The sequence below is a fragment of the Saccharomyces mikatae genome (genome assembly GCF_947241705.1).
Source record: "Saccharomyces mikatae IFO 1815 strain IFO1815 genome assembly, chromosome: 2".
NCBI lineage: Eukaryota > Fungi > Ascomycota > Saccharomycetes > Saccharomycetales > Saccharomycetaceae > Saccharomyces > Saccharomyces mikatae.
This window is the reverse complement of record NC_079257.1, coordinates 696,919-723,889: the sequence shown is the minus strand read 5'-3', so window position 1 is coordinate 723,889 and position 26,971 is coordinate 696,919. Positions and strand designations below refer to the sequence as shown.

At 38.2% G+C, this 26,971-nt stretch overlaps 18 protein-coding genes across 18 annotated transcripts; 9 read left to right on the top strand and 9 right to left on the bottom strand.

Annotated features, from left to right (window-relative positions):
• Positions 1-2: 2 nt before the first annotated feature.
• Positions 3-842, bottom strand: POP4 (RNase P/RNase MRP complex subunit; the record flags this gene model as incomplete). The annotated part of the gene is made up of 1 exon (XM_056225164.1): positions 3-842. One exon carries the CDS (start codon positions 840-842, stop codon positions 3-5), a length of 840 nt encoding a protein of 279 aa, XP_056080605.1.
• A 684-nt stretch (positions 843-1,526) lies between these two features.
• On the top strand, positions 1,527-2,243 carry RIB5 (riboflavin synthase; the record flags this gene model as incomplete). The annotated part of the gene is made up of 1 exon (XM_056225153.1): positions 1,527-2,243. One exon carries the CDS (start codon positions 1,527-1,529, stop codon positions 2,241-2,243), a length of 717 nt encoding a protein of 238 aa, XP_056080604.1.
• Positions 2,244-2,856: 613 nt separating this feature from the next.
• On the top strand, positions 2,857-3,015 carry RCF3 (Rcf3p; the record flags this gene model as incomplete). The annotated part of the gene is made up of 1 exon (XM_056225142.1): positions 2,857-3,015. One exon carries the CDS (start codon positions 2,857-2,859, stop codon positions 3,013-3,015), a length of 159 nt encoding a protein of 52 aa, XP_056080603.1.
• An 81-nt stretch (positions 3,016-3,096) lies between these two features.
• MTC4 (Mtc4p) lies at positions 3,097-5,181 on the bottom strand (the record flags this gene model as incomplete). Its single annotated transcript, XM_056225130.1, has 1 exon — positions 3,097-5,181. One exon carries the CDS (start codon positions 5,179-5,181, stop codon positions 3,097-3,099), a length of 2,085 nt encoding a protein of 694 aa, XP_056080602.1.
• A 192-nt stretch (positions 5,182-5,373) lies between these two features.
• TRS20 (TRAPP subunit TRS20) lies at positions 5,374-5,904 on the top strand (the record flags this gene model as incomplete). Its single annotated transcript, XM_056225119.1, has 1 exon — positions 5,374-5,904. The coding sequence occupies one exon, from the start codon at positions 5,374-5,376 to the stop codon at positions 5,902-5,904; it is 531 nt and encodes a 176-aa protein (XP_056080601.1).
• Positions 5,905-6,007: 103 nt separating this feature from the next.
• On the bottom strand, positions 6,008-6,373 carry SRB6 (Srb6p; the record flags this gene model as incomplete). Its single annotated transcript, XM_056225108.1, has 1 exon — positions 6,008-6,373. The coding sequence occupies one exon, from the start codon at positions 6,371-6,373 to the stop codon at positions 6,008-6,010; it is 366 nt and encodes a 121-aa protein (XP_056080600.1).
• A 214-nt stretch (positions 6,374-6,587) lies between these two features.
• DUT1 (bifunctional dITP/dUTP diphosphatase) lies at positions 6,588-7,031 on the bottom strand (the record flags this gene model as incomplete). Its single annotated transcript, XM_056225097.1, has 1 exon — positions 6,588-7,031. One exon carries the CDS (start codon positions 7,029-7,031, stop codon positions 6,588-6,590), a length of 444 nt encoding a protein of 147 aa, XP_056080599.1.
• Positions 7,032-7,338: 307 nt separating this feature from the next.
• On the bottom strand, positions 7,339-8,262 carry MRPS5 (mitochondrial 37S ribosomal protein uS5m; the record flags this gene model as incomplete). The annotated part of the gene is made up of 1 exon (XM_056225086.1): positions 7,339-8,262. One exon carries the CDS (start codon positions 8,260-8,262, stop codon positions 7,339-7,341), a length of 924 nt encoding a protein of 307 aa, XP_056080598.1.
• Positions 8,263-8,992: 730 nt separating this feature from the next.
• SPO23 (Spo23p) lies at positions 8,993-10,564 on the bottom strand (the record flags this gene model as incomplete). The annotated part of the gene is made up of 1 exon (XM_056225075.1): positions 8,993-10,564. The coding sequence occupies one exon, from the start codon at positions 10,562-10,564 to the stop codon at positions 8,993-8,995; it is 1,572 nt and encodes a 523-aa protein (XP_056080597.1).
• Positions 10,565-11,577: 1,013 nt separating this feature from the next.
• On the top strand, positions 11,578-12,690 carry ARO4 (3-deoxy-7-phosphoheptulonate synthase ARO4; the record flags this gene model as incomplete). Its single annotated transcript, XM_056225064.1, has 1 exon — positions 11,578-12,690. The coding sequence occupies one exon, from the start codon at positions 11,578-11,580 to the stop codon at positions 12,688-12,690; it is 1,113 nt and encodes a 370-aa protein (XP_056080596.1).
• A 440-nt stretch (positions 12,691-13,130) lies between these two features.
• Positions 13,131-14,789, top strand: HIS7 (imidazoleglycerol-phosphate synthase; the record flags this gene model as incomplete). Its single annotated transcript, XM_056225053.1, has 1 exon — positions 13,131-14,789. The coding sequence occupies one exon, from the start codon at positions 13,131-13,133 to the stop codon at positions 14,787-14,789; it is 1,659 nt and encodes a 552-aa protein (XP_056080595.1).
• Positions 14,790-15,117: 328 nt separating this feature from the next.
• ENP1 (snoRNA-binding rRNA-processing protein ENP1) lies at positions 15,118-16,560 on the top strand (the record flags this gene model as incomplete). Its single annotated transcript, XM_056225042.1, has 1 exon — positions 15,118-16,560. One exon carries the CDS (start codon positions 15,118-15,120, stop codon positions 16,558-16,560), a length of 1,443 nt encoding a protein of 480 aa, XP_056080594.1.
• A 197-nt stretch (positions 16,561-16,757) lies between these two features.
• RRT2 (diphthamide synthase) lies at positions 16,758-17,921 on the bottom strand (the record flags this gene model as incomplete). Its single annotated transcript, XM_056225031.1, has 1 exon — positions 16,758-17,921. One exon carries the CDS (start codon positions 17,919-17,921, stop codon positions 16,758-16,760), a length of 1,164 nt encoding a protein of 387 aa, XP_056080593.1.
• Positions 17,922-18,169: 248 nt separating this feature from the next.
• On the top strand, positions 18,170-21,379 carry ISW1 (chromatin-remodeling ATPase ISW1; the record flags this gene model as incomplete). The annotated part of the gene is made up of 1 exon (XM_056225019.1): positions 18,170-21,379. One exon carries the CDS (start codon positions 18,170-18,172, stop codon positions 21,377-21,379), a length of 3,210 nt encoding a protein of 1,069 aa, XP_056080592.1.
• Positions 21,380-21,510: 131 nt separating this feature from the next.
• On the bottom strand, positions 21,511-21,999 carry GPX2 (glutathione peroxidase GPX2; the record flags this gene model as incomplete). The annotated part of the gene is made up of 1 exon (XM_056225008.1): positions 21,511-21,999. The coding sequence occupies one exon, from the start codon at positions 21,997-21,999 to the stop codon at positions 21,511-21,513; it is 489 nt and encodes a 162-aa protein (XP_056080591.1).
• Positions 22,000-22,748: 749 nt separating this feature from the next.
• On the top strand, positions 22,749-24,095 carry ALG7 (UDP-N-acetylglucosamine--dolichyl-phosphate N-acetylglucosaminephosphotransferase; the record flags this gene model as incomplete). Its single annotated transcript, XM_056224997.1, has 1 exon — positions 22,749-24,095. One exon carries the CDS (start codon positions 22,749-22,751, stop codon positions 24,093-24,095), a length of 1,347 nt encoding a protein of 448 aa, XP_056080590.1.
• Positions 24,096-24,168: 73 nt separating this feature from the next.
• SMKI02G3490 (5'-deoxynucleotidase) lies at positions 24,169-24,885 on the bottom strand (the record flags this gene model as incomplete). Its single annotated transcript, XM_056224986.1, has 1 exon — positions 24,169-24,885. One exon carries the CDS (start codon positions 24,883-24,885, stop codon positions 24,169-24,171), a length of 717 nt encoding a protein of 238 aa, XP_056080589.1.
• A 608-nt stretch (positions 24,886-25,493) lies between these two features.
• On the top strand, positions 25,494-26,960 carry VVS1 (Vvs1p; the record flags this gene model as incomplete). Its single annotated transcript, XM_056224975.1, has 1 exon — positions 25,494-26,960. One exon carries the CDS (start codon positions 25,494-25,496, stop codon positions 26,958-26,960), a length of 1,467 nt encoding a protein of 488 aa, XP_056080588.1.
• Positions 26,961-26,971: the final 11 nt, after the last annotated feature.

Sequence of the window (26,971 nt, the reverse complement as noted above, 5' to 3'; positions counted from 1 at the left end):
TACTAATTCTGTATATAATATAGCATATCATCGCAACGGCGACTTTTGAATTTTCTACCAGCACGATCAACACTTCTGTATTTGAACCTATCACCTAGTATACTGTACCTCAATGCAGAGTCACAGTCATCGGATATTGGTATTTCAAATTGAAATACTGTACCTTTTTTTGGTATGCACTTTATCTGGTCCACTAGATGGCCCTTAACGATCATTATGAAAAGTTTCTGAGAGTCCCAAACAACAATGCCCTGAATACCCACTAGAGTCTTGTTTTTGCTATTTGTAACACGTAGCAGTGCTCCATTATAGTCAGCCATAGACAATTTCAATAACGCAGATGATCCATTAAACGCTTTCAAGTTCTTTGTTATATTCAAGAGTTCTCTAATATAATTGACCCATAGTTCCTTGTACATCGGTACAAAACTATCGTACTGTGGAAGTGATTCATATATCGTTGGATGCTTCTCTTCTATGTAGTGCAAAAGATTTGCCTTCTCAGAAATTTTATTCTCATGTGCTAGTTTCAGACATTTTTCCGTACTCTTTTTGCAAGAATTAATATACTCTCTCAAGGCGACTTTCGAATTTTTGTTAATTCTCTGGTAATTTCTCCTCTCTGGCTCTTCGTTTGTAGCTTCTGACTGAGAAGTCTTTTGCAGATTACCAAGGTTCAACTTTGATTTTTTTCGTTGCCTCTGAAGCCTAGAAGTTAATCCGCCATCAGTTGGCAATAACAACAGCGTATCCTGAAATCTGTTTTCATCGATGGGTTTTTCAGCATCTTCCAGGCATTTCGTAAAGAGGTATTCTTTAACAAACGTCTGAGTTCTATCCATTGTAGAACACGTGAATGTGCTAAGTAGTGATTATCCCACCCGTCTTCTTTATGGATTATTGTTCCTCGTCCTCATATAGTCATCGTGCTTTTTGCCTTACCTGACACTCCGTAACATTTTCTGAGAACAATAGACCGGGTAAAATGAAACAAATAATTTCACTGTCAACGTAATAAGAAACCACCACAACCGCAGTAATAAAAGATAGAATTCCTCAACTAATGTGAAAGGCGCAAGTAATCACTCACCAATTTGCTCCTAATTATTGTGTGTTCCAAATTTTACCTATTTCATACCGCGACAAGTGTCTCTATCATTCACAATTATATGATGACCCTATATCTTATTAGTTTGAATCTGAACATTGAAGTGTAAAATTTGGTCTTCGTGGAACATTCGTCGGTTACAGTGCAGAGTTCTGTTATGTTGCCTTCTGGGGAAGTTAACTCCTATTGTTGTTACTTTAAATTGCGATTACGCTGTAAAAATGTCATTATATTCAATGTCAGTTCATATATATTTAGCCGCCAATATACTTTTTCCGGGTATCACTCTTCACTTTTCTTTTTCTTTAATCTCTATGGTAATGCCACCTAGCACTTATGTTTCTAATTTACGGAGATAAGAAAGGTGCTAAAACTAAATGTTTACGTCAAACATGAATGAGATCATAATAATAGTAAAATGTTCACTGGTATTGTAGAATGCATAGGAACTGTTTTAGAATACAATCCGTATGATGATTCCGAAAGTGGAGGCCAAGGTATTTCTATAACTATCGGAAATGCCGAAAGTATTCTTTCTGATTGTCACATCGGGGATTCAATAGCTGTGAACGGGGTTTGCCTCACTGTTACTGAGTTTGACAACGGTTCTTTTAAAGTGGGAATATCACCAGAGACTGTAAAACGAAGTAATGTCGCTTCCTGGATTCAGGGCGCCAAAGTCAACTTGGAGAGAGCAGTATCTCAAGATGTGAGATTTGGCGGCCATTATGTACAGGGACACGTGGACACTGTTGCTAACATTGTCTCAAGGGAACCTGAAGGAAATTCAATTATCTTTGGGTTTCAGTTAAGAGATCAGGAGTATTTTAAGTACATTGTTGAGAAAGGGTTCATTTGTATAGACGGGACCTCCTTGACCGTAACGAAAGTTAATGAACTTTCTAACGGCGGTGCTTTTCATATCAGTATGATCAAACATACCCAAGACAATGTTATTATGCCTTTGAAGAGTATTGGCGACGAAGTTAACATTGAAGTAGACTTAACTGGGAAGATTATTGAGAAGCAGATCTTACTAACTCTCGAAAATCAAATATCAAAGGAAGACAGCACCCTGAATACCATGATTACAAATATCATTGAAGAGAAAGTTAAAAATTTTTTAGATAAATAATAATCTTCTCTCGTAAGGAGATTCCGTAAATAGTTTCAAGAAGCTCTTTCTGTTGATTAATTTGGGCGGCGCCTTCCAACCATATAACACTGACAAGACCGTATTACTTAGAGCGGCTTTTACGAGCGAAAGTACTGATGTTACTTGTCTTGACTGTGTTTACCATGTTTCTATTGTTACACGTGACACTAAAGGTTCTTTTTTCGTTTACAATATTCTCTCCACCTTTTTTGTATCGGTTAGAAAGGACTTTTGAAGTACTACTACCACCTGTAATCCACTGCCCGTGAATACAACAACACAGAAACTATAAACATGGGTGGTAACGTTCTCCCCATTCATTATGACCCCAAAACTGTTAAACAACTAACTAAAGAAGTATGTAAAATTTCTGCTTTTCAACTGTTTTCTTGCCCACTAAAGAGGAATACATTGCTAACACGACTATCTTTGGCTTTCTTTTCTTACGTAGATTACAGTTGCATCATGTGTTGGAGCTGCCCAAGGTGCTCTATTCAGTATTGCTACGGCACTACTGTTAAGAAGATTTTCCTCAGTATATAAGAATGTCAGAACTCAAGTACGTGTGTTTTATCATTGTTCTTGGATTTCGATGGGTGCTGTTTTCAGAGCTGATAAGCAGTTACTCAAATTTCAGACTAATTACTATCGAGAGGAACAGAAGAGAAGAGAAAAGATTTTGGATGAGGCTGCAGAAAGAGGCTTGTTTCTGGAAGACGAGAATTTGAACTCTTCTCGATCAACCACATGAAGCATTACTTCGTGTGCACTTATACATTCATACATATCACCGCGGATAGTTTATTCCTATATATATATTTAAATTAATAAGTTACCATAAAAATGCCTTGATGATTTTTAAGGCTAAACAAATGGTGAATCGAACGCTTTTCAAGACACTGAAGAAAAGCCAAATCGTCCAGAGTATTAAAACAATGCCAAATTCCAGAAGTCGATATATGGTTTTAGTCATCTTTTGGGCTCTCATCACTTTCACTGTAACATACCTTTCTGTATTCTCTTGAAACATTTTTAACTTTAATGTCAAAGTTGTATTTATATCACTAAGGATTCTGTCACTCGATGAAATCAATGTTTCTACACGAATTGAATAATCGTTTAAAAGCTTTGATGTCCAATCATTACCTAGCTTCAAAACTTTATTCAATTCATTATCATATTCGCTCAATGCATCTGCAGTCTTCCTAATATTTGTGTCTGCATCCTCGGTGATCTCAATTTCATTTCTACGTACAATTTCTCTTCTTTTGACTATATCATGTGTCTCTCTTCTATGCTGCATCATAGCCACAGTGCTCATAATATACCTGGTATCATGCCAGTATTTTTGCAACTGTTCGTCCACCTGTAAGGAATCGCTTACCATCTTCACGGGTTCGCTATCATGGCTTGTGGTATTTTCCCTGTGCACGCCTTCATGAATGCTGCCAACTCCACTCGGTAGTTCCTGGTCACTGTCAAAAACTTGTTTACTTTCTTCTCGTAATGAATTGGTACTGTTTTTCCCCCTTAAGGTATGAACCGGCACGTCACTTAGTAAACTTTGCCGTGTAATAGCATCTTTGCCATTATCGACTGGTGTTTTGTAACTTTCCGTATTTCCGAAAGTAACTCCCATGCTACTTTTACTGCTGTTTGTACTGATACTTGATTCGTTATTACTGCTTCTTCTACTGGAGGCTCCATTGCTAATAGCAGGTGTCAGAAGAACCTGCTTTTCAAGGGCAGGCATATTTTTTTTGGGTGATCTTGACCATCCTTTCGATGTTTTACTAATTATTTTTTCAAGGCCAGTCATTCTTGATTTCTCATTTTCCGAAGAGCTCGCTGATTTCGAGCGATAATGTTTAGAATTTCTATTACCACCACTTCCACTAGTGTTGCTACTTCCACGACGACCACTTCCATGACCACTGCCCTTAACTTCGAGTATTAATGATCCTTGATCTGATGAAGTATTGGTAATCATATTAGTTATTGGTACTTCTAAATGAATATGACTTAAATTTAGATCGGATCTCTTGTTATTTGAAATCCGGGCTTCTGGAGTGGTTTTAATCTTCATTACGGTATTAGTTTTGTTATGGTTACTCTTGTCTTCTTCATCGGTTAAAACCCTTTTCGGTGTTAATGATTGAGTTTTTGAATGTACTGAATTAGTTGTGCGGATTCTAGAGTGGTGTCTTAAGCGACTTCTATGACGAATATGATGACTGTGACGTTGGCGCGATGATGTGGATCCACTGGATTCTGTGGAAGAGCTGTAAGACTGGAACCAAAGCTTGCCTTGAGGATCCACTAATTCTTCCCAATGCGAAGTCCTCCAGGTCAAATCCATATACTTCTCGTTTATATCCACAAACCACGGCATTTTCTTATTGGGCTTTGTAGAAAACTGTTTGATGGCAATGATGGGATGTTTCGTAGTGTAAAATTCTCTGGTGGCCAATTCATGGTGCTTCTTCTTTAATTTGCGATTTCTAATTACTTGCAATGGGTTGTACACTCCTTCAACACCTTCATGGTGATTCTGGGAGCTATCGATTGAAATGCAACGTTCTAATATACTATAATAATAGTCCAAGTATATTCTCACCCTGTCTGCTTTTATCCTTGTACTTCTTGGTATAGTAGGTACCGGGCTCACTGAATTTTCTTGTTGATTCTTGAGGTATTCAGTACCCAATTCTGATGTCTTTGTGGATATTGGTACACCTTCAGAAGAAGCTGTTAATGGTCTACTGAAATTTAAGTCGTCCATCAGTCCAAACTTATTATCAATGAGTAGTTTGGTAACCAATTTCATCTTTTGGGGATTTACTGCCTCCGTTGTCCTATTTCCTCTTCCATTCTGTTCCTGTTCAGCCTTATGGTGGTGCTCACTTGAATGAGTCATAATTAATTAGTTGAAAGCGCTTCCCCCTCCTCTAATGCTAAGAAATTATTCATGTACATTTCCCCTTTGTCTCTTCAAAATCCTACTCATCAGCTTTTCCCAGATAACATCAATATGCATCAAAAAAAAAAAGACAGGTTAAACTCCAGTATGAAAGAATAATAGAACAACACACACAAAGATCCTTGGAAAATGCCTCAGTATTTCGCCATTATTGGTAAAAAGGACAATCCTGTTTATGAGATAGAGTTCACCAACGCAGAAAATCCACAGGGCTTCCCTCAGGACTTGAAAGAATTAAATCCATTCATACTACATGCGTCACTAGATATTGTTGAAGACTTACAATGGCAAATCAATCCAGCATCACAGGTAGGTGGCAATAGCGGAAATGTATCCAATGGTGGCGGTGGTGGATTCCTTCGATCCAGGACCGTAAACAATACCGATAATTGTTATTTAGGTAAAGTTGATCATTTCTATGGACTAGCCATAACGGCTTATATCAGCTACGGTGGCATGAAATTCGTAATGATCCACGGAAACTCAGCCAACAACAGTGTAGTAATTGACGATAATAACATAAAGTCATTTTATCAAGAGGTGCACGAACTATACGTAAAGACACTGATGAACCCGTTTTATAAAATTACAGACCCTATTACGAGCCCGGCATTCGATTCGAGGGTAAGGACATTGGCGCGTAAACACCTTTCTAAATAGTGAGAAAAGATAGATGCAGAGTTTCTATGATGGATATATATATGTAGTATGTATTTTTCTGTTGTTCTTTTCTCGCCAAATCACTAATAAATATCCGCTTTCCTTATGTGGTTTGTTCCGCTACAAACTCTTCTATACACTTATCCAATAAATTTTCTACCTGTTTCTCGTCAAAGCGAGCACTCTCTGAATGCTCCATAACAGGTATTTGGTTCAGTAACCACTTTTCTTTAATGGATCTAGTCAGGCTCAACAAGTCTTGCACGTTTTTGATCAATTGCATGGTTTGATTATTTACCATCATCACACTGGTCGTGGCTATTGCGAGCTCGGAGTTCTCTTGTGCAAATGAATCTTCGTCGTCATCATTCCTATCAGCTATCGTAGTCATATTTATCAATTCTGCCAGTTTTACTGACAGGATCGTTCTTGTTTGTTCGAGTTTTTCATAAAGTGCCTGGTTGCTCATTCTGTGATGACAAAAAAGAATATAAGATGCTTATTACCACAGAACCACGTTAAATGGATGATCAATACCTGCAATTATTTGATCAGCATCTTGGTTAAATGCTGGTGCAACTTGCTTAAGACGGCAAGTACAAACAATGCAGTCCGGGTCACACTCGATTTATAGCGGCGATATTATAGTACATTATATTACGGTGTAGAGTATATATACTTAACTAGTTACCAGTGCTACCAAAGCCACCAGCCCCTCTCGCACTTTCTTCTAGCGAGTCTACAACAACAATTTGAGCGTCGTCGACAATTTTTTCTAGAATTAATTGGGCTACGCGGTCACCTTTCTTGATGGTAAAATCTCTCTGCGAGTGATTGAATAAGACAACCTTAACTTCACCAGTGTAATCTCTGTCGACAACACCAGCACCAGTTTGAATACCGTTTTTCACTGCTAGGCCTGATCTTGGCGCAATACGACCATAGGTACCGACGGGCACAGTAAACGATATATCGGTGGAAACCATACCTTGACCCATTGCTGGAATGATAATATCCTGGGATGCGTAAATGTCGTATCCTGCGGCGGTGGCAGAACCCTTGGTTGGTACAGTTGCGCTTGCTGAACGCAACTGAACCTTCAACACTTTATCACTTGTGGTAGTCATCTCGTTGCTTTTGGCTTGGTGTAGTAGTACAATTGGCTCACTCGTGAAGATCGTTTTTCTTGAAATTAGTTATATAATAACGCGTAACATTTCTACTTTGATACTTTTTCAGCATGAAATCAGAAACTTTTAAAGAATGCAACTTCGGTGAAAAAAAAAAAGAAGAAATGGTAGTAAAAGGAAAAATGATGGGACTTGTTGGCTCGCAAAATTGAGTGGAGTAGAGTAACGATATTTACAGGTGCTAATATTGCTGTATTTACTTATGTTGGTTAAGAGATAATGGCGTGTATATGTACATAGTATTTCAGCTTGAATAGTAGACTTTTCTGACATCAACAAGCTTTTTGCCTCTACCTAGAGCAACCTCATCCAGTGTCTTTTGTGCTTTTGTGAAAGCCTCGATGGTGCCCTTGGCTATGTTCATATCGTTTCTGGATTTGTATACTTTTCCACTTAAATCTTTGATACCTGCACACTCGCAAATCTCGAAAATCACATGATTTACACGCAATCCAAACCCTGGTTTTGCACTTCTTAAATGTAACTTCACCCCATGGTATCTAAAATCTATATCACCATAAATGGTTCTGTTTTCGTACCTAGGAATTTCTTTGAGGTTCCTTACTGCATCCCAATGAGCCTTGAAGATGGCCTTGGACATTTCCTCACGAGATTTACCCTCTCCTAAACCAACCATACCGTTTTTGTCACCAACGACAACTAAGGCATAAAAGGATGCAATTTTACCCTTACCAGTCTGGTTCGACACTCTTTTCATTACTAGCGGCTTCATAATTAACTTTCTAGTTATATAGTCCGGATCCACTCCTGTTTGCTTATGCAGTCCGGCAGCTACATCGGCACTCTTTGATTTCCGGCCGCTATCGTTGGGTAGACTGACACCCGGAGGAAGAATACTACCTCCATCCGGAAGTGGTTGTTGTACTTGGTCCCATCTAAAGGTGGTGAAGTTATTGTCTCCTTCTTGGGCATGGAGATGGGGCATGCCTGGTTTATAATCCCAGAAAGGATGTATCTTGGTAAAATCGTCCAAATATGGGGGTGCAAATTCTACGTTACGGGACACTTTAAATTTTGTATCTTGGGGTATTGTTTGTTGAGCGAGTTTTATGGACTTTAGCAGACTTTCAGGATAGTATCTTGATAGTAGTGACTCATCGTAATGTTGTAAATAACGAATACTTGTCGAGAATTGTCTTTTGAACATCCTTGCAGGTTAATATATTAAATATGTTTCTGTTCTGATTTTTATTGTTCGGTGTGATAACTAGTGGAACCACATCTTTCAATGGTGCTTTTACAGTCTTGTCAATTCGCCTTTTTCATGTTGATGAACTTTGTCTCCGCGATAGAGAAAAAAAGTATTTTTATATAATTTATAGGATATACATGTCATATGATTGTACTTCCTGGACATGCATATAATGATTCAGTTTTGTGAATTTTTCTGTCCTTACGTCGATCGTTAGTACCTAACATACTGGTGATTAGTATAACGTCTAAAAATCATAGCTTTGAGGAAATTCAGTGCGCTTCAAGCTCTGCCGCCAGACTTTTGGTACGAAAACATTCCGTTTCCCATATATATATTTTTTCTTCTGCTGACATGGTAAGGTAAAGTAGGGTCCTCTTGTCTTGGTATTGGACAGTACTTATACATTCTGCCTTGTCAGAATACATTAATATTCACCAGCCGGCACAGAACCAAACATGATAAACTATTTCATGAAAGGTTTTTATAGAGAGCAGCTCAACTTGTGAAGAGGAATTGGCAGTATTAGTACAGTAGATAATCACAAAAGATGAAGGTCGTAAATTATTGTTACGTAAATACATAGTGGAAAAAGACACCAATAAAAAAATAGTGTATGTATATCATGCAAATGGTAAAGTAAAATAAAAAAAAAAAAAGACAAGTATTCTTAATTGCCGAACATTCAGCAGCCACTTCCCCCTGTTACCACCGAATAGAGCGGAGGTTCATCTTGTAAATCACTAATATTTTCGAACATCTCATACTTAGGTAGCAAAGAGCTAGTTGAAATATCACTATCGCCGACCAAAATAGGAAAATTAACTGTAATACGATAATTTTTTCTCACTTCAATTCCTTCTACCATCTCGTTCCTGCTATAATTTATTTTGAACAAAAGTAAATGAGTCACTTTAAGAGCAGCATAATTAGGATAAAATGAGCTTGGCTCACAATAGAATGTCTTAAACCAGCTTGGCAAACCATCAACATAGTTTGGAATAACGACATCATCAAAGCAAAACCCGAATATAGTTTTGTCCGAATCAAAACTTTGGCTCTCGACGGTCCTTAATAAATACTCAGATTTTTTGATGTACGGTTCCTGTAATATTTTCTTGGTCTTCGAATCAATGCTCGGTATTGCCATTCTTTGTGCAACTGATAATGAGGCTTCTTGTAATTCAATCGTCGAATCTGTCTTCGAAATTGACAAGATCATTTGGAAAGGCGTGCCGATTTCAATTAGTTTGGAATTTCCAATGACAGAAACTACTACATCACTTGCTGTGTTGTATGATCTTAATTGAAACATTTCGAATTTGAGCATACATGTTGAGGGAAGTACTCTCTTAACTCTAATCTCTTCTGTTAGAATGATTTTATCAGTGATACTTTCATTCTTCAAAAACTTGAGAAAGTTTTTGGGTCTACTTGGTATCCTCATTATTGAAGTTGAGCTTTCTATTCGGAAATGTGTCTTTCCAAAGAAGGAAGAGAAAGTAGCGGGGAAAGTGTTTGATTGAAGGGTAAAAGTAAATGGGTAATCATACGTTCCTTTTGTCAGCAGAATTTTCTTGTCACATAATGAATGATGAGTGACTTTTAACTGCTGCTTTGGGTAGGTAGAAGATTCAAAAAACTCTGTGTGATTAAGTTCTTTGATTATTTTGTTAATTTTAGAGTTTTCTCCTGCCCCTGAATCAATAAAACATGCATATTCCTTGGTAAAACACTTTAAAGAAATTGTTTGTGATGTAATTAGAAGTACCTGGTCATCTCTGTCAATATTTATTCTAATTTTTCCCTTTATTTGAAGAGGTGTCACATTTTCTCTCTCATTATTTGTTGATAAATGATTCAATGAAGAATCGTAATACAAAGGATAGTCGGTGTTTAACTGCAAATCCGAGAACATCAAAGTTTTATACTTATTTTCCAGACACATGTCAATGCTGTAACCACATTTCTTATCTATAGATGTTGTTACATAAGGGTTTTCGTACAGCCTTAGTGAATCGTAACAGTATTCAAGGTCCTCTTTTGCTCTCTTGATTGTGGTACCGCCATTTTTTAGTTTCTTCAACTGAATTAATTTTTTTGGTAATTGATCGGTAAAGTTTTTACTACGCACGTCTTCGTTAATTTGGCTTTGCGTAGAATTTCTAGTTAGTGTACTAGATCTACTTGGTATGTTTTCCGAGAGTACTTGGGAAACTTCGGAATTAAGTGAAGAAGATGAAGTCGAAAACAACATTACTGAAAAAATAAAAATGAAGAACTTTACCTGTCTGATGTCCTGTTAAATGATACCACAAACTAATGAGGACTCCAAATCTTTAGAATGAATCTTGAGATGACATTATTTTCCTCTTTCTTAAGCAGTAAGTTGCCGCCCAAAAATTTGCGACGTCACCACTTGCTATTTTGTGACGCAAAAACAAAAAAAGAAAAAAAGGAACACTAATTATCAAGATATTTATGACTAGTTTCAAAATTGACCTCAACTATATATGCTCTTGAAGGGAACTGAGCAGCCCTCGCAAATCGCTATAAAGTCGCAAGAATTGGTTCCGCAGGAGTGGCAACCTCAGTTTTATCGTCAATTTTAACCGGCGTATAAAGCATGTACCAACTCTTTGATTACAACTAGTTGTTAAAGGCCCAACTCAAAAAGCGAAGGGAAACATATTCTCTGGAACAGAATTAAAAAAAGCACGTGATCAATAGTAATTTTCACACTCGTATATATTTATATATTCACTTGTATATTATTCACAGTCTTTCATTGGTCATGAGGCTGCATCAACGTGGGTGTAAAAGCCTCACGGAATGTTATGCAGTTGCATTGTCATCAGCCTGTAATGTTGCTTAGTATAAAGGCGAAGAGGTGGCAGATCGCATTACAGCGTGGCCCCCACCCGCTGCACCCTGCGCATTTTGTACGTTGCTGAGAAATGACTCAACGACGAAGTGAAAAAGTTTTGCTTGAAAATTTGAAAAAAAAAGTGCGGGACGCTTTGCTAGCTCATTGATACATCGTGATGGAATACAATTAATGTTTAATTCCATATTAATACTGCTACTTTTTTCGTACTTCCCTCTTTTTTCACTGGTTTCTTAACTGTATTACGTATTGATTCTCCTTTTTCGTTACTTTTAGCGTCTTTATAATAGTAATCAAGAATAACTAGAAGAGCCTCTCTTTTTATTTTCATTTATTTTGTATATTTAACCGCTAAAATTAGTAGACGCAAGAATCAATTAGAAATGAGCGAATCTCCAATGTTCGGTGCTAACGGAATGGCAAAAGTCAACGAAGGTGCAGAAGAAGATGTCAGAATTTTAGGTTACGACCCATTAGCTTCTCCAGCTCTCCTTCAAGTGCAAATCCCAGCAACACCAACTTCTTTAGAAACTGCCAAGAGGGGTAGAAGGGAAGCTATAGACATCATTACCGGTAAGGACGACAGAGTTCTTGTCATTGTTGGCCCTTGTTCCATTCACGATCTAGGTGCTGCTCAGGAATACGCTTTGAGATTGAAGAAATTGGCCGATGAATTAAAGGGTGATTTGTCCGTCATTATGAGAGCATACTTGGAAAAGCCAAGAACAACTGTCGGCTGGAAAGGTCTAATTAATGACCCTGATGTCAACAACACTTTCAACATCAACAAGGGTCTGCAATCTGCTAGACAATTGTTCGTCAACTTGACAAATATTGGTTTGCCAATCGGATCTGAAATGCTAGATACCATTTCTCCTCAGTACTTGGCTGATTTGGTCTCTTTCGGTGCTATTGGTGCCAGAACCACCGAATCTCAATTGCATAGAGAATTGGCCTCTGGTTTATCTTTCCCAGTTGGTTTCAAGAACGGTACAGATGGTACTTTAAATGTTGCTGTGGATGCTTGTCAAGCCGCTGCTCATTCTCATCATTTCATGGGTGTTACCAAGCACGGTGTCGCTGCTATCACCACTACCAAGGGTAACGAGCACTGTTTTGTCATTTTAAGAGGTGGTAAGAAGGGTACCAACTACGATGCTAAATCTGTTGCTGAAGCCAAGGCTCAATTGCCAGCTGGCTCTAACGGTTTGATGATTGATTACTCTCACGGTAACTCCAATAAGGACTTCAGAAACCAACCAAAGGTTAATGATGTCGTCTGTGAGCAAATTGCCAACGGTGAAAACGCCATTATCGGTGTCATGATCGAATCCAACATTAATGAAGGTAACCAAGCCATTCCTGCTGAAGGTAAGGCTGGCCTGAAGTACGGTGTTTCCATCACTGATGCTTGTATAAGTTGGGAAACTACTGAAGATGTGTTGAGGAAGTTGGCTGCTGCCGTCAGACAAAGAAGAGAAGTTAACAAGAAATAGATGTTTTTTAATGATATACGTAACGTACATTCTTTTCTCTACCACTACTACCAATTCGGTATTATTTAATTGTGTTTAGCACTATTTACTCACTAAAAAAAACTCAATTTTGAAGGGCTGATTAAATATCCTCCTTTAATAGTTTTGCGCTTAGCCTGTTATCATATAAGTATACAAAAAGAGAATATTTTGAGTCATATCATCGCCTAGGAAGTATTTTTTTTCTCTCTTCACGGTTAATTAGGTGATTTCTGAAAAACGAAAAATTCATGGAAAAGAGTCAACCGTCGAAACATACATAAACCGATATTTCTTTAGCTTTCGACAAAAATCTGCAATATTCTTTATTCAAAACTCAAAAGAAGAAGGTTCGAATTGGTGTGTCCAGTTTAGGCTCTAATTGTTGAATAATAAAAGGCGAAGAAATAACGATCCAAAAAATGTCGGTGGTTCACGTGATTGATGTTGAAAGTGGTAATCTGCAGTCACTTACCAACGCAATCGAGCATTTGGGATATCAAGTGCAACTGGTAAAATCACCAAAAGATTTCAACATAGCGGAAACTTCAAGATTGGTTTTGCCAGGTGTTGGAAATTATGGCCATTTTGTTGATAATTTGTTCAGCAAAGGATTTGAAAAGCCAATAAAAGATTATATTGAATCTGGCAAACCAATAATGGGAATTTGCGTCGGGTTGCAAGCACTATTTACCGGCTCTGTAGAAAGTCCTAAGAGTCCAGGTCTGAATTACATTGATTTTAAATTGTCCAGATTCGATGATTCAGAAAAGCCTGTTCCAGAGATAGGTTGGAATTCATGTATCCCTTCGGAAAACTTATTCTTTGGATTGGATCCATATAAGAGATACTATTTCGTCCATTCTTTCGCCGCCATTTTGAATACAGAAAAGGAAGAGGCTCTGCAAAATGAAGGTTGGAAAATTGCCAAGGCCAAGTATGGTTCAGAAGAATTTATTGCGGCAGTTAATAAAAACAACATATTTGCTACTCAGTTCCACCCAGAAAAATCTGGCAAAGCTGGTTTGAATGTTATTGAAAACTTTTTGAAGCAACAGAGTCCTCCTCTTCCAAACTATGGCCCAGATGAGAAGACGCTACTAATGAATGACTATTCAAACTATGGTTTAACGCGTAGAATTATTGCCTGTCTTGATGTACGTACGAATGATCAAGGAGATCTAGTGGTTACTAAAGGTGATCAATACGATGTACGTGAAAAGAGTGATGGTAAAGGTGTTAGAAATCTTGGCAAGCCTGTCCAATTGGCACAGAAGTACTACCAACAGGGTGCAGATGAAGTTACATTTTTAAATATAACTTCTTTTAGAGACTGCCCCTTGAAGGATACTCCAATGCTGGAGGTCCTAAAACAAGCTGCAAAGACAGTATTCGTACCATTGACTGTCGGTGGAGGTATTAAAGATATTGTTGATGTTGATGGAACCAAGATACCTGCTTTAGAAGTTGCAAGTCTGTACTTCAGATCTGGTGCTGATAAGGTGTCAATTGGTACAGATGCAGTTTATGCTGCCGAAAAATATTACAAATTAGGTAATAAAGGAGATGGAACATCACCAATAGAGACAATTTCAAAGGCCTATGGCGCTCAAGCGGTCGTTATTTCCGTTGATCCTAAGAGAGTATACGTAAGTTCACAAGCAGATACCAAGAATAAAGTCTTTGAGACAGAACACCCGGGCCCGGATGGACAGAAATATTGCTGGTACCAATGTACAATTAAAGGTGGAAGAGAATCAAGAGACCTTGGTGTGTGGGAATTAACAAGGGCGTGTGAAGCCCTAGGTGCTGGGGAGATTCTATTGAACTGTATAGACAAGGATGGCTCTAATTCTGGTTATGACCTGGAATTGATAGAACACGTTAAGGATGCAGTGAAAATACCAGTCATTGCTTCAAGTGGTGCTGGTGTTCCTGCACATTTTGAAGAAGCATTTGTTAAGACCCGTGCTGATGCCTGTTTAGGTGCAGGTATGTTTCACAGAAGTGAGTTCACTGTTAACGATGTAAAGGAATATTTACTAGAACACGGGTTGAAGGTTAGAATGGATGAAGAGTAACATAGTCAGTAATGTGTATTTCATACTTGACTCTTAGCCTATATACGCAGTAATGATAGATATTAAAATTAAATATTTCACAACATAAGAGGATGTACAGTATTGAGGTGATGGTATTGTTCGGTTTAGTAAGGAAAAGGGCATATAATTTTCCTACTTTTTTTATCTTTTCTTTACTTTTTTTTAGCGAAGCATCGGGATGAAAATTTTTAATAATCGATGAGCTTCCACCTCAATATACACATATCTGAATTAAGCTTGTTTGTAATCGAAGATATATCTTACTCCAGGAAGAATAAATCATTGAATACTAGAACGATTAAGCATAATGGCTAGAGCATCTTCTACCAAAGCTAGAAAACAGAGACATGATCCACTTTTAAAGGATTTGGATGCAGCTCAAGGAACATTGAAAAAAATCAATAAGAAGCTAGCGCAGAATGAAGATACTAATAACGATACTATTAAGGGTGAAGACGGCTATATAGACTCTAAGGCATCAAGAAAGATTTTACAGTTGGCAAAAGAACAACAAGATGAGATCGAAGGTGAAGAACTAGCTGAATCAGAAAGAAACAAGCAACTCGAGGCCAGATTCACCACCATGAGCTATGACGATGAAGATGAGGATGAAGACGAGAATGAGTTTGAGGAAGATATTTCAGATTTTGAACCTGAAGGAGAATACAAAGAAGAGGAAGAGATTGTTGAGATAGACGAAGAAGACGCTGCAATGTTCGAGCAATATTTCAAAAAGTCGGACGATTTCAACTCATTGAGTGGTAGCTATAACCTTGCAGATAAGATCATGGCCACGATTAAAGAAAAGGAGAGTCAGCTGGAAGATATGCAAGATGATGAACAGATTTCTAATGAACAGAATACGTCGAGAGGGTATATGACATCTGGTTTGAAAAGTGGGGAAGGTGTTGCATTACCAGAGAAGGTGATCAGGGCATATACCACGGTTGGCAGTATTTTGAAAACCTGGACTCATGGAAAATTGCCAAAGTTATTCAAGGTTATCCCATCCTTACGAAATTGGCAAGATGTCGTATATGTTACCAATCCAGAAGAATGGTCGCCACATGTTGTTTATGAGGCAACCAAATTATTTGTATCTAATCTCACTGCCAAAGAATCTCAGAAATTCATTAATTTAATTCTACTTGAACGTTTTCGCGATAATATCGAGACCAGTGAAGATCACTCTTTGAACTATCATATATATCGTGCAGTAAAAAAGTCGCTTTATAAGCCAAGTGCTTTTTTCAAAGGTTTCCTATTCCCATTGGTTGAAACCGGCTGTAATGTACGTGAAGCTACGATTGCAGGAAGTGTGCTTGCCAAAGTGTCCGTTCCAGCTTTGCATTCTTCGGCAGCATTGAGTTATCTTTTAAGGCTACCCTTCTCTCCACCAACAACTGTTTTCATCAAAATTTTGCTAGATAAGAAGTATGCCTTACCATATCAGACAGTTGACGAGTGCGTTTATTACTTTATGAGGTTTAGAATTTTAGATGATGGTAGTAATGGGGAAGACGCTACAAGAGTGCTTCCAGTAATATGGCACAAGGCTTTTTTAACATTTGCACAACGTTACAAAAACGATATCACCCAAGATCAAAGAGACTTCTTGTTGGAAACTGTTCGTCAAAGGGGCCATAGAGATATCGGTCCTGAAATCAGGAGAGAATTATTAGCTGGTGCTAGCAGAGAGTTCGTTGACCCACAAGGATCCAACGATGATTTGATGATTGATGTCAATTGATATTTCAATCCCTGAAATAATTCTCATCGTTTGGTTTTGCGTTTTAAAAATCCTTCATTGAACCGTGTATAATAAGTAGAGAATATAGAATAAAAAATCTATTGTTCAGGTCAGTTTAATTCCATGAGTTCTTTTATACAATTAACAAACTTCCTATACGTGAATTCACTTACTACAGGTTTTAAATAGAAAAAATCCTAGATAGTCCATGTTTGGAGAGAATTGTCATAAAAAGAGCAAGTCGCAATTAAAGATCTTGACCAGTCCCCTCCGTAACACATTGAATCGTGCCCCTTCTTTAAATAATGTTGAATTTGAAAATAATCTTCCAAATTATCGTTCATAGCCACGACCTTAGCACCGTTATACATACAGCAAACTAAAAGTTTGTTAGAGACGTCATGAACAGAGTGATCATAAGCTGTAGGCGACTCAACGAATCTCCAAACACCACCGCCAAGATTACAAGCCAGCTTATTCACTGTGGGCACGTTCTCTCCAGGGAATATCGAGTCACCAATCATCCTTAAATCTAGCGAACGAATATTGTCATCGTATGATCCAGTTATTATTGAAGTGGGTTTGTCATTTCGAAAGTTAGGTTGACTACACTTAATGCCAATAACACCAGCCTCATGAATGCGGCTATTACTCCAAATGAACTCTTTGGAACGCAAATCATGGGCCATAATTGTGGAATCATCACCTCCTGTAAACACAACATCTTGGAAAGGTTGTAGAGAGCCCATTTCTGCAGTCCAACACTCTAGTTCATGTGGTTTCAAAAATTGGTCCGATTTTATATGAATGACTCTTTGAGTTGCACCTTGAACACTATGATCTATTGTATCTAGCTTCGAGTAAGCTTGTTCGACTGCTGATGCTGAAAATTGCATGGACAGTGTTTCTATATCAATGGCAGCGGCTTCGCCTACTGTATTTGTCACAACTAATTTCTTAGAGTCAAGTGGAGAAAAATGGCATGAAGCAATCAGAACATCCTTCTCAAATAATTGCATATTGGCAATTAAACATATATTTAGTCCCTTCGTTTCGCCGTCATAATTTTCCGTGCAAATGATCCGCCATAACATGATGTTTCCTGTCGAATGCGCTGTGCATACTAACGTATCATCGAAGGGAGATAACTTCAAATCTAAAATTGCACCATATGTATTATATGAGAGCAAAGGTTTGAGGTCCATGGTGAAGACATCCAAGGATCCCGATCTGTACCCGGTTGATTTGTCTAAGTCATACGTCCCTACAAGGATGATCTTGTTTCTAAATATTCTTAAACAGCATGGTGGTAATTTTGTTTTCACTGCATTTAGTACTTCCGATTCTTGAATAAAGTCCATATGTATATCAGTGTAAAAACCCCCTGTTTGGAGAGAATAATCAAGCCAACTTCGTGTCTCTTTAGGGCCTTTCTGTCTTATTAAGTTACCTATTGCAAATTTTCACTTTTTCAAATCCTATATTAGAAGAGAAAAAAACACGAAAACAATTTCTGTAATAAAAAAAGGACAACGACGAGATCCTCTTCCATATTCTTCCTATATTGCCGCAAGAGAGAAAATACCATTCAATTTCGTTGGGTTCAATTATGACTGCTTCAGAAGAATACTTGGAGAACTTAAAGCCGTTCCAAGCCGGTGTCCCTCCACATGATCCTGAGTCGAATAAAAAACGGTACTTACTGAAAGACTCTAATGGTAAAAAATTTGATCTAGAAGGAACAACGAAAAGATTTGAACATTTACTATCTTTAAGTGGATTATTCAAACATTTCATCGAAAGTAAAGCTGCTAAAGATCCTAAATTCAGGCAAGTTTTAGACGTACTAGAGGAAAATAAAGCAAATGGTAATGGAAAAGGCAATCACCTAGATGTTCGTAGAAGAAAAACTGAACATGAAGAAGATGCAGAATTACTGAAAGAAGAAGATTCAGATGATGATGAGAATATTGAATTTCAATTCAGAGATTCTCCTGCTTACGTGAACGGGAAACTGAGACCTTATCAAATACAAGGTGTCAACTGGTTGGTATCTTTGCATAAGAACAAAATAGCAGGTATTCTCGCCGATGAAATGGGCCTAGGCAAAACCTTGCAAACTATTTCGTTTTTGGGGTATCTTAGATATATCGAGAAAATTCCAGGTCCATTTTTGGTTATTGCACCTAAATCTACCTTAAATAATTGGCTGAGAGAAATTAATAGATGGACCCCAGATGTTAACGCTTTTATTTTACAGGGTGACAAAGAACAAAGAGCTGATTTAATTCAGAAAAAACTGTTAGGTTGTGACTTCGACGTTGTAATCGCTTCTTATGAAATTATTATAAGAGAGAAGTCACCACTTAAGAAAATTGATTGGGAATATATCATAATTGATGAGGCTCATAGGATCAAGAATGAAGAGTCTATGCTTTCACAAGTCCTGAGGGAGTTTACTTCACGTAATAGGCTATTGATCACTGGTACACCCTTGCAAAACAATTTGCATGAACTGTGGGCACTACTGAATTTTTTGCTTCCAGATATTTTTTCAGATGCTCAAGATTTTGATGATTGGTTTTCTTCGGAAAGTACTGAGGAAGATCAAGATAAAATTGTTAAACAACTGCACACTGTTTTACAACCGTTTCTATTGCGTCGTATTAAAAGCGACGTGGAAACATCCTTACTACCTAAAAAGGAATTGAATTTATATGTCGGTATGTCTAATATGCAGAAGAAGTGGTACAAAAAAATTCTGGAAAAGGATTTGGATGCTGTTAACGGGTCCAACGGTAGCAAGGAATCTAAAACAAGGCTTCTGAATATTATGATGCAACTGAGAAAATGTTGTAACCATCCATATTTATTCGATGGTGCTGAGCCAGGCCCACCGTATACGACGGATGAGCACTTGGTTTATAATGCTGCTAAACTTCAAGTTTTAGATAAGTTGTTGAAAAAGTTAAAAGAAGAAGGTTCTAGAGTTTTGATTTTCAGTCAAATGTCAAGGGTATTGGATATCTTGGAAGATTATTGCTACTTTAGAAATTATGAATATTGTAGGATTGACGGGTCTACTGCCCATGAGGATAGAATCCAAGCCATTGATGATTATAATGCACCAGACTCCAAGAAATTTGTCTTCTTGTTGACGACACGTGCTGGTGGATTGGGTATTAATTTGACGTCTGCAGATATTGTTGTCCTATATGATTCTGATTGGAACCCACAAGCAGATTTGCAAGCAATGGATAGAGCACATCGTATTGGTCAGAAGAAACAAGTTAAGGTATTCCGGTTGGTGACAGATAATTCCGTGGAAGAGAAAATTCTAGAAAGAGCTACTCAGAAGCTCAGGTTAGATCAGCTGGTTATTCAACAAAATAGAACCTCTTTAAAGAAAAAGGAGAATAAAGCTGACTCCAAGGATGCTTTGTTATCCATGATTCAACATGGTGCCGCTGATGTATTTAAAAGTGGTGCATCCTCTAATTCAGCTGGTACACCAGAACCAGGAGCAGAAGAAAAGGGAGATGATGTTGATCTGGACGAACTTTTAATGAAATCTGAAGACAAAACGAAATCATTGAATGCCAAATATGAAACCTTAGGTCTTGATGATTTACAAAAATTTAATCAAGATTCGGCATATGAATGGAATGGACAAGACTTCAAGAAAAAGACACAAAAGGATATTATTAGTCCCCTGTTACTTAACCCCACTAAACGTGAACGTAAGGAGAATTATTCTATTGATAATTATTATAAAGATGTTTTGAATACCGGAAGGTCTTCGACACCATCGCATCCGAGAATGCCTAAGCCGCATGTCTTTCACTCTCATCAATTACAACCTCCGCAGTTAAAAGTTCTATACGAAAAGGAAAGAATGTGGACAGCGAAGAAGACCGGTTATGTACCGACCATGGATGATGTAAAGGCGGCGTATGGGGATATTTCCGATGAAGATGAAAAGAAACAAAAATTAGAACTACTAAAGTTGTCCGTTAATAATTCTCAACCATTAACGGAAGAAGAAGAAAAGATGAAAGCCGATTGGGAGGCAGAAGGGTTTACTAATTGGAATAAACTAGAGTTTAGAAAATTCATCACCGTATCTGGAAAATACGGTAGGAACTCCATACAAGCCATCGCAAGAGAACTGGCGCCAGGTAAAACACTGGAGGAAGTTCGTGCTTATGCTAAAGCTTTCTGGTCTAACATTGAAAGAATTGAAGATTATGAGAAATACCTAAAAATCATTGAGAATGAAGAAGAAAAGATCAAGCGTGTTAAAATGCAACAAGAAGCTTTACGTCGAAAGCTATCTGAATATAAGAATCCATTCTTTGATCTGAAATTAAAGCACCCTCCTTCCTCTAACAATAAAAGGACGTACTCTGAAGAAGAGGATCGTTTCATCCTTTTAATGTTATTCAAATACGGCTTGGATAGAGATGACATATACGAATTAGTACGAGATGAAATCAGGGACTGTCCTTTATTTGAATTAGACTTTTATTTTAGAAGTAGGACGCCTGTAGAACTAGCTAGAAGAGGAAATACATTACTACAATGTTTGGAAAAGGAATTTAACGCAGGAGTTGTATTGGATGATGCTACTATGGACAGAATGAAGAAAGAAGATGAAAATGGTAAGAGAATAAGGGAAGAATTTGCAGATGAGGCTGCCAATGAAAAGGAAAATGTTGATGGAGTAGAAACTAAAAAAGCAAAAATTGAGGAAAAATCGAATTCTGGGACTGAGCAATTGTCAGTAAAGAACACTCCAGAAAATGATAATGCTAACTAACTTTTTGTTCTTTAAAACTGAATTTTTACAATATAACATACATGTTTCTGAAGGAGATAAATACTAAACATAAAAATACATAATTGTATTATTTACTTTCTGGACGGAATGGTTTTTGGAGTCAAAAACGTTCACTTTCTTAACAAATTCTGGATTTCTTGGTCTATGGACGCTGGCTTTGTTAAGGAAGAATATCTTTGGACAATATTCCCATTTGAATCAATTAAAAATTTTTCGAAATTCCATTTGATGCCTTTGAACCCTAGTAAACCTGATTTTTGACTTTTCAAATAATTATAAACAGGATCAGCATTATTTCCGTTAACTTCGATTTTCTTCATAATCGGGAATGTAACGCCATAATTCAATTGGCAAAATTCGGTAATTTGTTCATCAGAACCCGGCTCTTGCTTCCCAAATTGATTACATGGGAACCCCAAAATAACAAACCCTTTATCATGATACTTTTGGTATAGTGCCTCCAATTCTTTATATTGTGGGGTAAACCCACATTTGGAGGCAACGTTAACTATAAGCACTACTTTTCCCTTCAATTGGTCAAATTTAAAGGTTTCACCTTTCTTATCTTGGCATTCTAAATCGTAAAAAGTGGTTGACATTTCGAATTATTATTTTTTGTCGTCGGCTTTATTCTCGATAAGGTTAAACGGCACAAAGAGATCTGAGTGAGCTTTATTACATCAAAGGGTTAGCAATGTTTAGTTCGTATTTATATACTAAAAAAGTAGCGCAGAAGATTTCCCAGCCTTGAAATAGAAGGATCGACGAGGCTGATACTATGAAGATAATAATACGAAGGCCGTTCATACGTGTGGCAGATACCGAAGTCTCAAGCGACTCTTTGTCATCGCTATTACTAATTACCTAAATACGGCCGGCCGAATAGCATACAAAAAAATATGCAAATGCTCCCAGGAAAGTTTCTTAGAAGACACTAATAGATGATGGAACACTTCGACAAACGAAAGGCCTATCAAAGATTGTTGAAAATTGTGTATGTTGGTTGCATTGTCTATACGTAATATCGCTGTTCCTCCCTTGGATAGTATTGAGTATTTTTTGTATCTACATGCCGCTGATGCTTAATATGGAGGTGAAAAGAACAATTTTTTGAATTTTTAACAAGACATCAAATACATCGAATGCACGTTATTACAGGATTCCTTCGTATTCTGTTTTATGTCTCTTTATATCTTCCTTTATTGCCTGCAAACTTTGAAAAATGCCTTATTAAACAGCGCGAAAAATGGAGAGTATAATATGTGATATGTGTATAAAACTTTCAATATGTAAATAAAGAAATAGTTGGTTAAAGTAACGCTCACAACGGTAACGAAAAGCATACAATATGTTGCGATTTTTTTCATTTATAGTGGTCACATGCTTTTTCTACTATTCTAAAAGTCAGGGTCTATCCGCTCTTGTTGCGGCGGTTGGATTTGGTATAGCAGGGTATTTCGCTACAGATTGGTTAATTCCACGAGTGGGAAAATCCTTCATCAAAATAGGCCTATTTGGTAAAGATTTAAGTAAACCTGGTCGTCCTGTGCTTCCAGAAACAATTGGAGCTATTCCTGCTGGAGTTTACTTATTTGTTATGTTCATTTATATACCGTTCATTTTCTACAAGTATATGGTCATTACCACTTCAGGCGGCGGTCATCGTGATGTATCAGTGATTGAAGGTAAGGATATGGACTCTACTATTTTTCCTCATGACAAATTATCCGAATATTTGAGCGCTATCCTCTGCTTGGAAAGTACGGTTCTCTTGGGTGTCGCGGATGATTTATTTGATTTGCGTTGGAGACACAAGTTTTTCCTACCTGCTATAGCGGCTATACCATTGTTAATGGTTTATTATGTGGATTTTGGCGTCACACATGTGCTTATTCCAGGGTTTATGGAGCACTGGTTGAAAAAGACTAGCGTTGATCTAGGGTTATGGTATTATGTTTATATGGCCGCAATGGCGATTTTTTGCCCTAACTCTATCAACATCTTAGCCGGCGTTAATGGTCTAGAGGTCGGCCAGTGTATAGTGTTAGCCGTTTTAGCATTATTGAACGATTTATTGTATTTTTCAATGGGCCCATTAGCCACAAGGGACTCCCATAGATTTTCTGCTGTTTTGATTATCCCTTTCTTGGGTGTATCTCTGGCGCTATGGAAGTGGAACCGTTGGCCTGCTACAGTGTTTGTGGGTGACACATATTGCTATTTCGCTGGTATGGTGTTTGCAGTGGTTGGGATATTAGGGCATTTTTCTAAGACGATGCTCTTGTTATTCATTCCTCAAATTGTTAATTTTATTTATTCTTGTCCTCAATTATTCAAGCTGGTACCTTGCCCAAGACACAGGTTGCCTAAATTTAACGAAACGGATGGTTTGATGTATCCGTCAAGAACAAATTTAAAGGAAGAACCACCAAAGTCCTTTTTCAAACCAATCTTGAAGTTACTTTACTGCCTTAATTTGATCGACGTAGAAGTTGATGAAAATAATGAAATGATAAGCATTTCTAATATGACGCTGATAAACTTGGCATTGGTATGGTTTGGACCCATGAGGGAAGACAAATTGTGTAATACGATCTTGCAGTTGCAATTCTGTATTGGGGTCTTAGCTTTGATAGGGAGACATGCAATAGGTGCTATACTTTTTGGGCACGACAATCTATGGACTGTACGTTAAAAAATATGTATTGGTACTTACTTTGTATTTTTTTTGATCATAAAAGTTGATACATTTGAAGTATTTATGGGAACTATTTATTTGTAGATTGGGCCAAATCAGCAAAGAAGTTTTGGCGCTGCTTAACAAGGTCATTGGTCCAGCTCTTCACTTCGTCCGTTTTAATGTTAGCTACAGCGCCAAAGAACTCTTCAAAGTTTTTCATTCCTTTATATTCCCTTTCGTATTCAAAACATTGTACAAGCATTTCATATTTATCGATATCTTTCACATACCTAGCCTCCAGTGAAGTTATGTTTTCATAAGCTAACCAATCGTCCATGATCTCTCTTGCTGCGATCACATTGTATGGCTTGATCAGAACGTTACATAGATACTTTATTGTCTCCCATTCTCGACGATGTTTTTCTTCCTTCCCAATGGGATCAACTGGAGTGATATCGCCTACCAAAGATTCGGCAATATCGTGTACTAATGCGATCCGAACACATTTATCGCGGTTAACCCTTGGGTCCTTGATGAGCATTGTAATTATGCTTAATCTGTACATGTGATCTGAAATGCTTTCACATTCAGTGATACCGAGATCAAGATAGCCTGTTCTCTTTTGAATTTTCAATTGCTGCACAACGTTCAAAAACGCTAGGATATAATTTGGATGAGGTTTGGAAAGTTCATTTTTTACGTATTGAGGAACTTGGCCTTCAGGCTTCCATTCTGTGGTCAAATGTGTCTTTTCTGCTCCAATTGAAGTAGGGCATGACCTTTTATCTGTGACCGTTGCTGTCATGATATGCTGTAAATATTCTTGACGATTGTTCTTTATGAAAATAAAAGAAATGGTGAAGGTGTATTAGAAGTAGAAAAGGACTCTTTCGAGGAAAAAACCATTCAGTATGTCAGATCTTATAATCTCCAGTAAACTGTGTGGTATTGTCTAAGTACGATAAACCCATATTTCTGGTCTAGAACTTTTCTTTTACAAATTCTGGTGATTCTTTTCTTTCCTAAACAAACAAAAGAATAAAATTTACAATTGACGACCGAAAAAAAGCGACGAGCGTGTAGATTGACGGAAAGCGTAAATGAATTACCTAAATATATAATGTTGAGGGAAAAAACCGACCTGCAAGCTCTATGTTTAACAATAAGACAGAATTATCAACGGTGTAATGACCGATGTTGGCTCTGTCTAACTAACATACTTGTGCAGTTATACTTTGTAGATGTAGTGTAAGGCTGTCCGAAAAAAGATGAAGCGTGGGGGATGATGAAGCGGTTTTTCCCTTAATTAAGAAACAAGTTTAGGGGAATAAGAGGAGAATAAGAATTGCTCAAGTTCTTTTCTTCCCAGAACAACCAATAAAAGAGACATATTGAGACATAACAAACAAAACAATGGCTGAAAGTGAAAGATTAATGCCTAACGATGGTTCTCGGAAGAAAAAACCGTCGTTTACAAACCACTTATTGTTGGGTACGATAGTTGCTTGTTTGGGGTCTATCCAATACGGATACCACATAGCAGAATTGAATGCCCCCCAAGAATTCCTATCGTGCTCCAGATTTGACACGCCAAATGAGGACATCTCATACGATGACACTTGGGTTGGGCAGCACAAACTCAAGCAATGCATTGCATTAACTGACTCTCAATTCGGTGCCGTTACATCTATATTTAGCATTGGAGGGTTGTTCGGGTCGTATTTTGCTGGTAAATGGGCCAACCGATACGGAAGAAAGTATGTGAGCATGGGTGCCTCGGTCATGTGCATGATTTCGTCCTTGCTACTTTTCTTTTCGAACTCGTACTTGCAGTTACTGTTCGGCAGGTTCCTGGTGGGCATGTCCTGCGGCACCGCCATTGTGATCACGCCATTGTTTATCAACGAGATTGCTCCTGTGGAGTGGAGAGGCGCCATGGGGTCTATGAATCAGGTTTCTATCAACCTGGGGATTCTGCTGACCCAGACTTTGGCACTCAAGTACGCGGACTCGTACAACTGGAGATGGCTTCTCTTTGCCGGTTCCGTGATTGCGGTAGTGAATCTTCTCGTCTGGCTCAAGGTGGACGAGTCTCCAAGATGGCTACTAAACCACGGATATTTTACCGAAGCTGAGAGTTCTTTGTTCAAGTTACGAGCAGGAACGTACCTGCAGGCAAAGCAAGAAATTCAGGACTGGCAGCGCAGCCATGCCCAAAACCGCGACCCTGAGTCAACCGAAGACACTCGGTCAGGACCCACGCTATGGAAATACGTAACCGATTCCTCCTACAGGAAACCACGCACAGTTATATTGGCCATCCTGACCTGCCAGCAATTCTGCGGCATCAACTCTATTATCTTCTACGGTGTAAAAGTGATAGGCAAAATACTGCCCGACTACTCGATTCAGGTCAACTTCGCCATCTCCATCCTCAATGTCGTCGTCACACTCATAGCTTCCGCCATCATCGACCACGTGGGCCGCCGTCCGCTATTGCTTGCCTCCACTGCCCTGATGTCTGCCATGTCGCTGCTTATCAGCGCGGGCCTCACAATGAGCGTATCTTTTCTGTTGGTCACCGCCACTTTTGTGTATATCGCCGCCTTCGCAATTGGTCTGGGGCCCATTCCCTTCCTGATCATTGGAGAACTGTCCTATCCACACGATGCAGCCACAGCCCAAAGTTTCGGTACTGTGTGCAATTGGCTCGCCACCTTCATCGTCGGATACCTCTTCCCCATAGGCCACGGCCTCATGGGCGGCTACGTGTTTGCGATCTTCGCTGCCATCGCTGCTCTATTTGCTACATACGTGTACAAAAAGGTACCTGAGACAAAGGGCAAGACTACATACAGCGACGTCTGGGCCGGCTACTGAGTCGCGCCTAC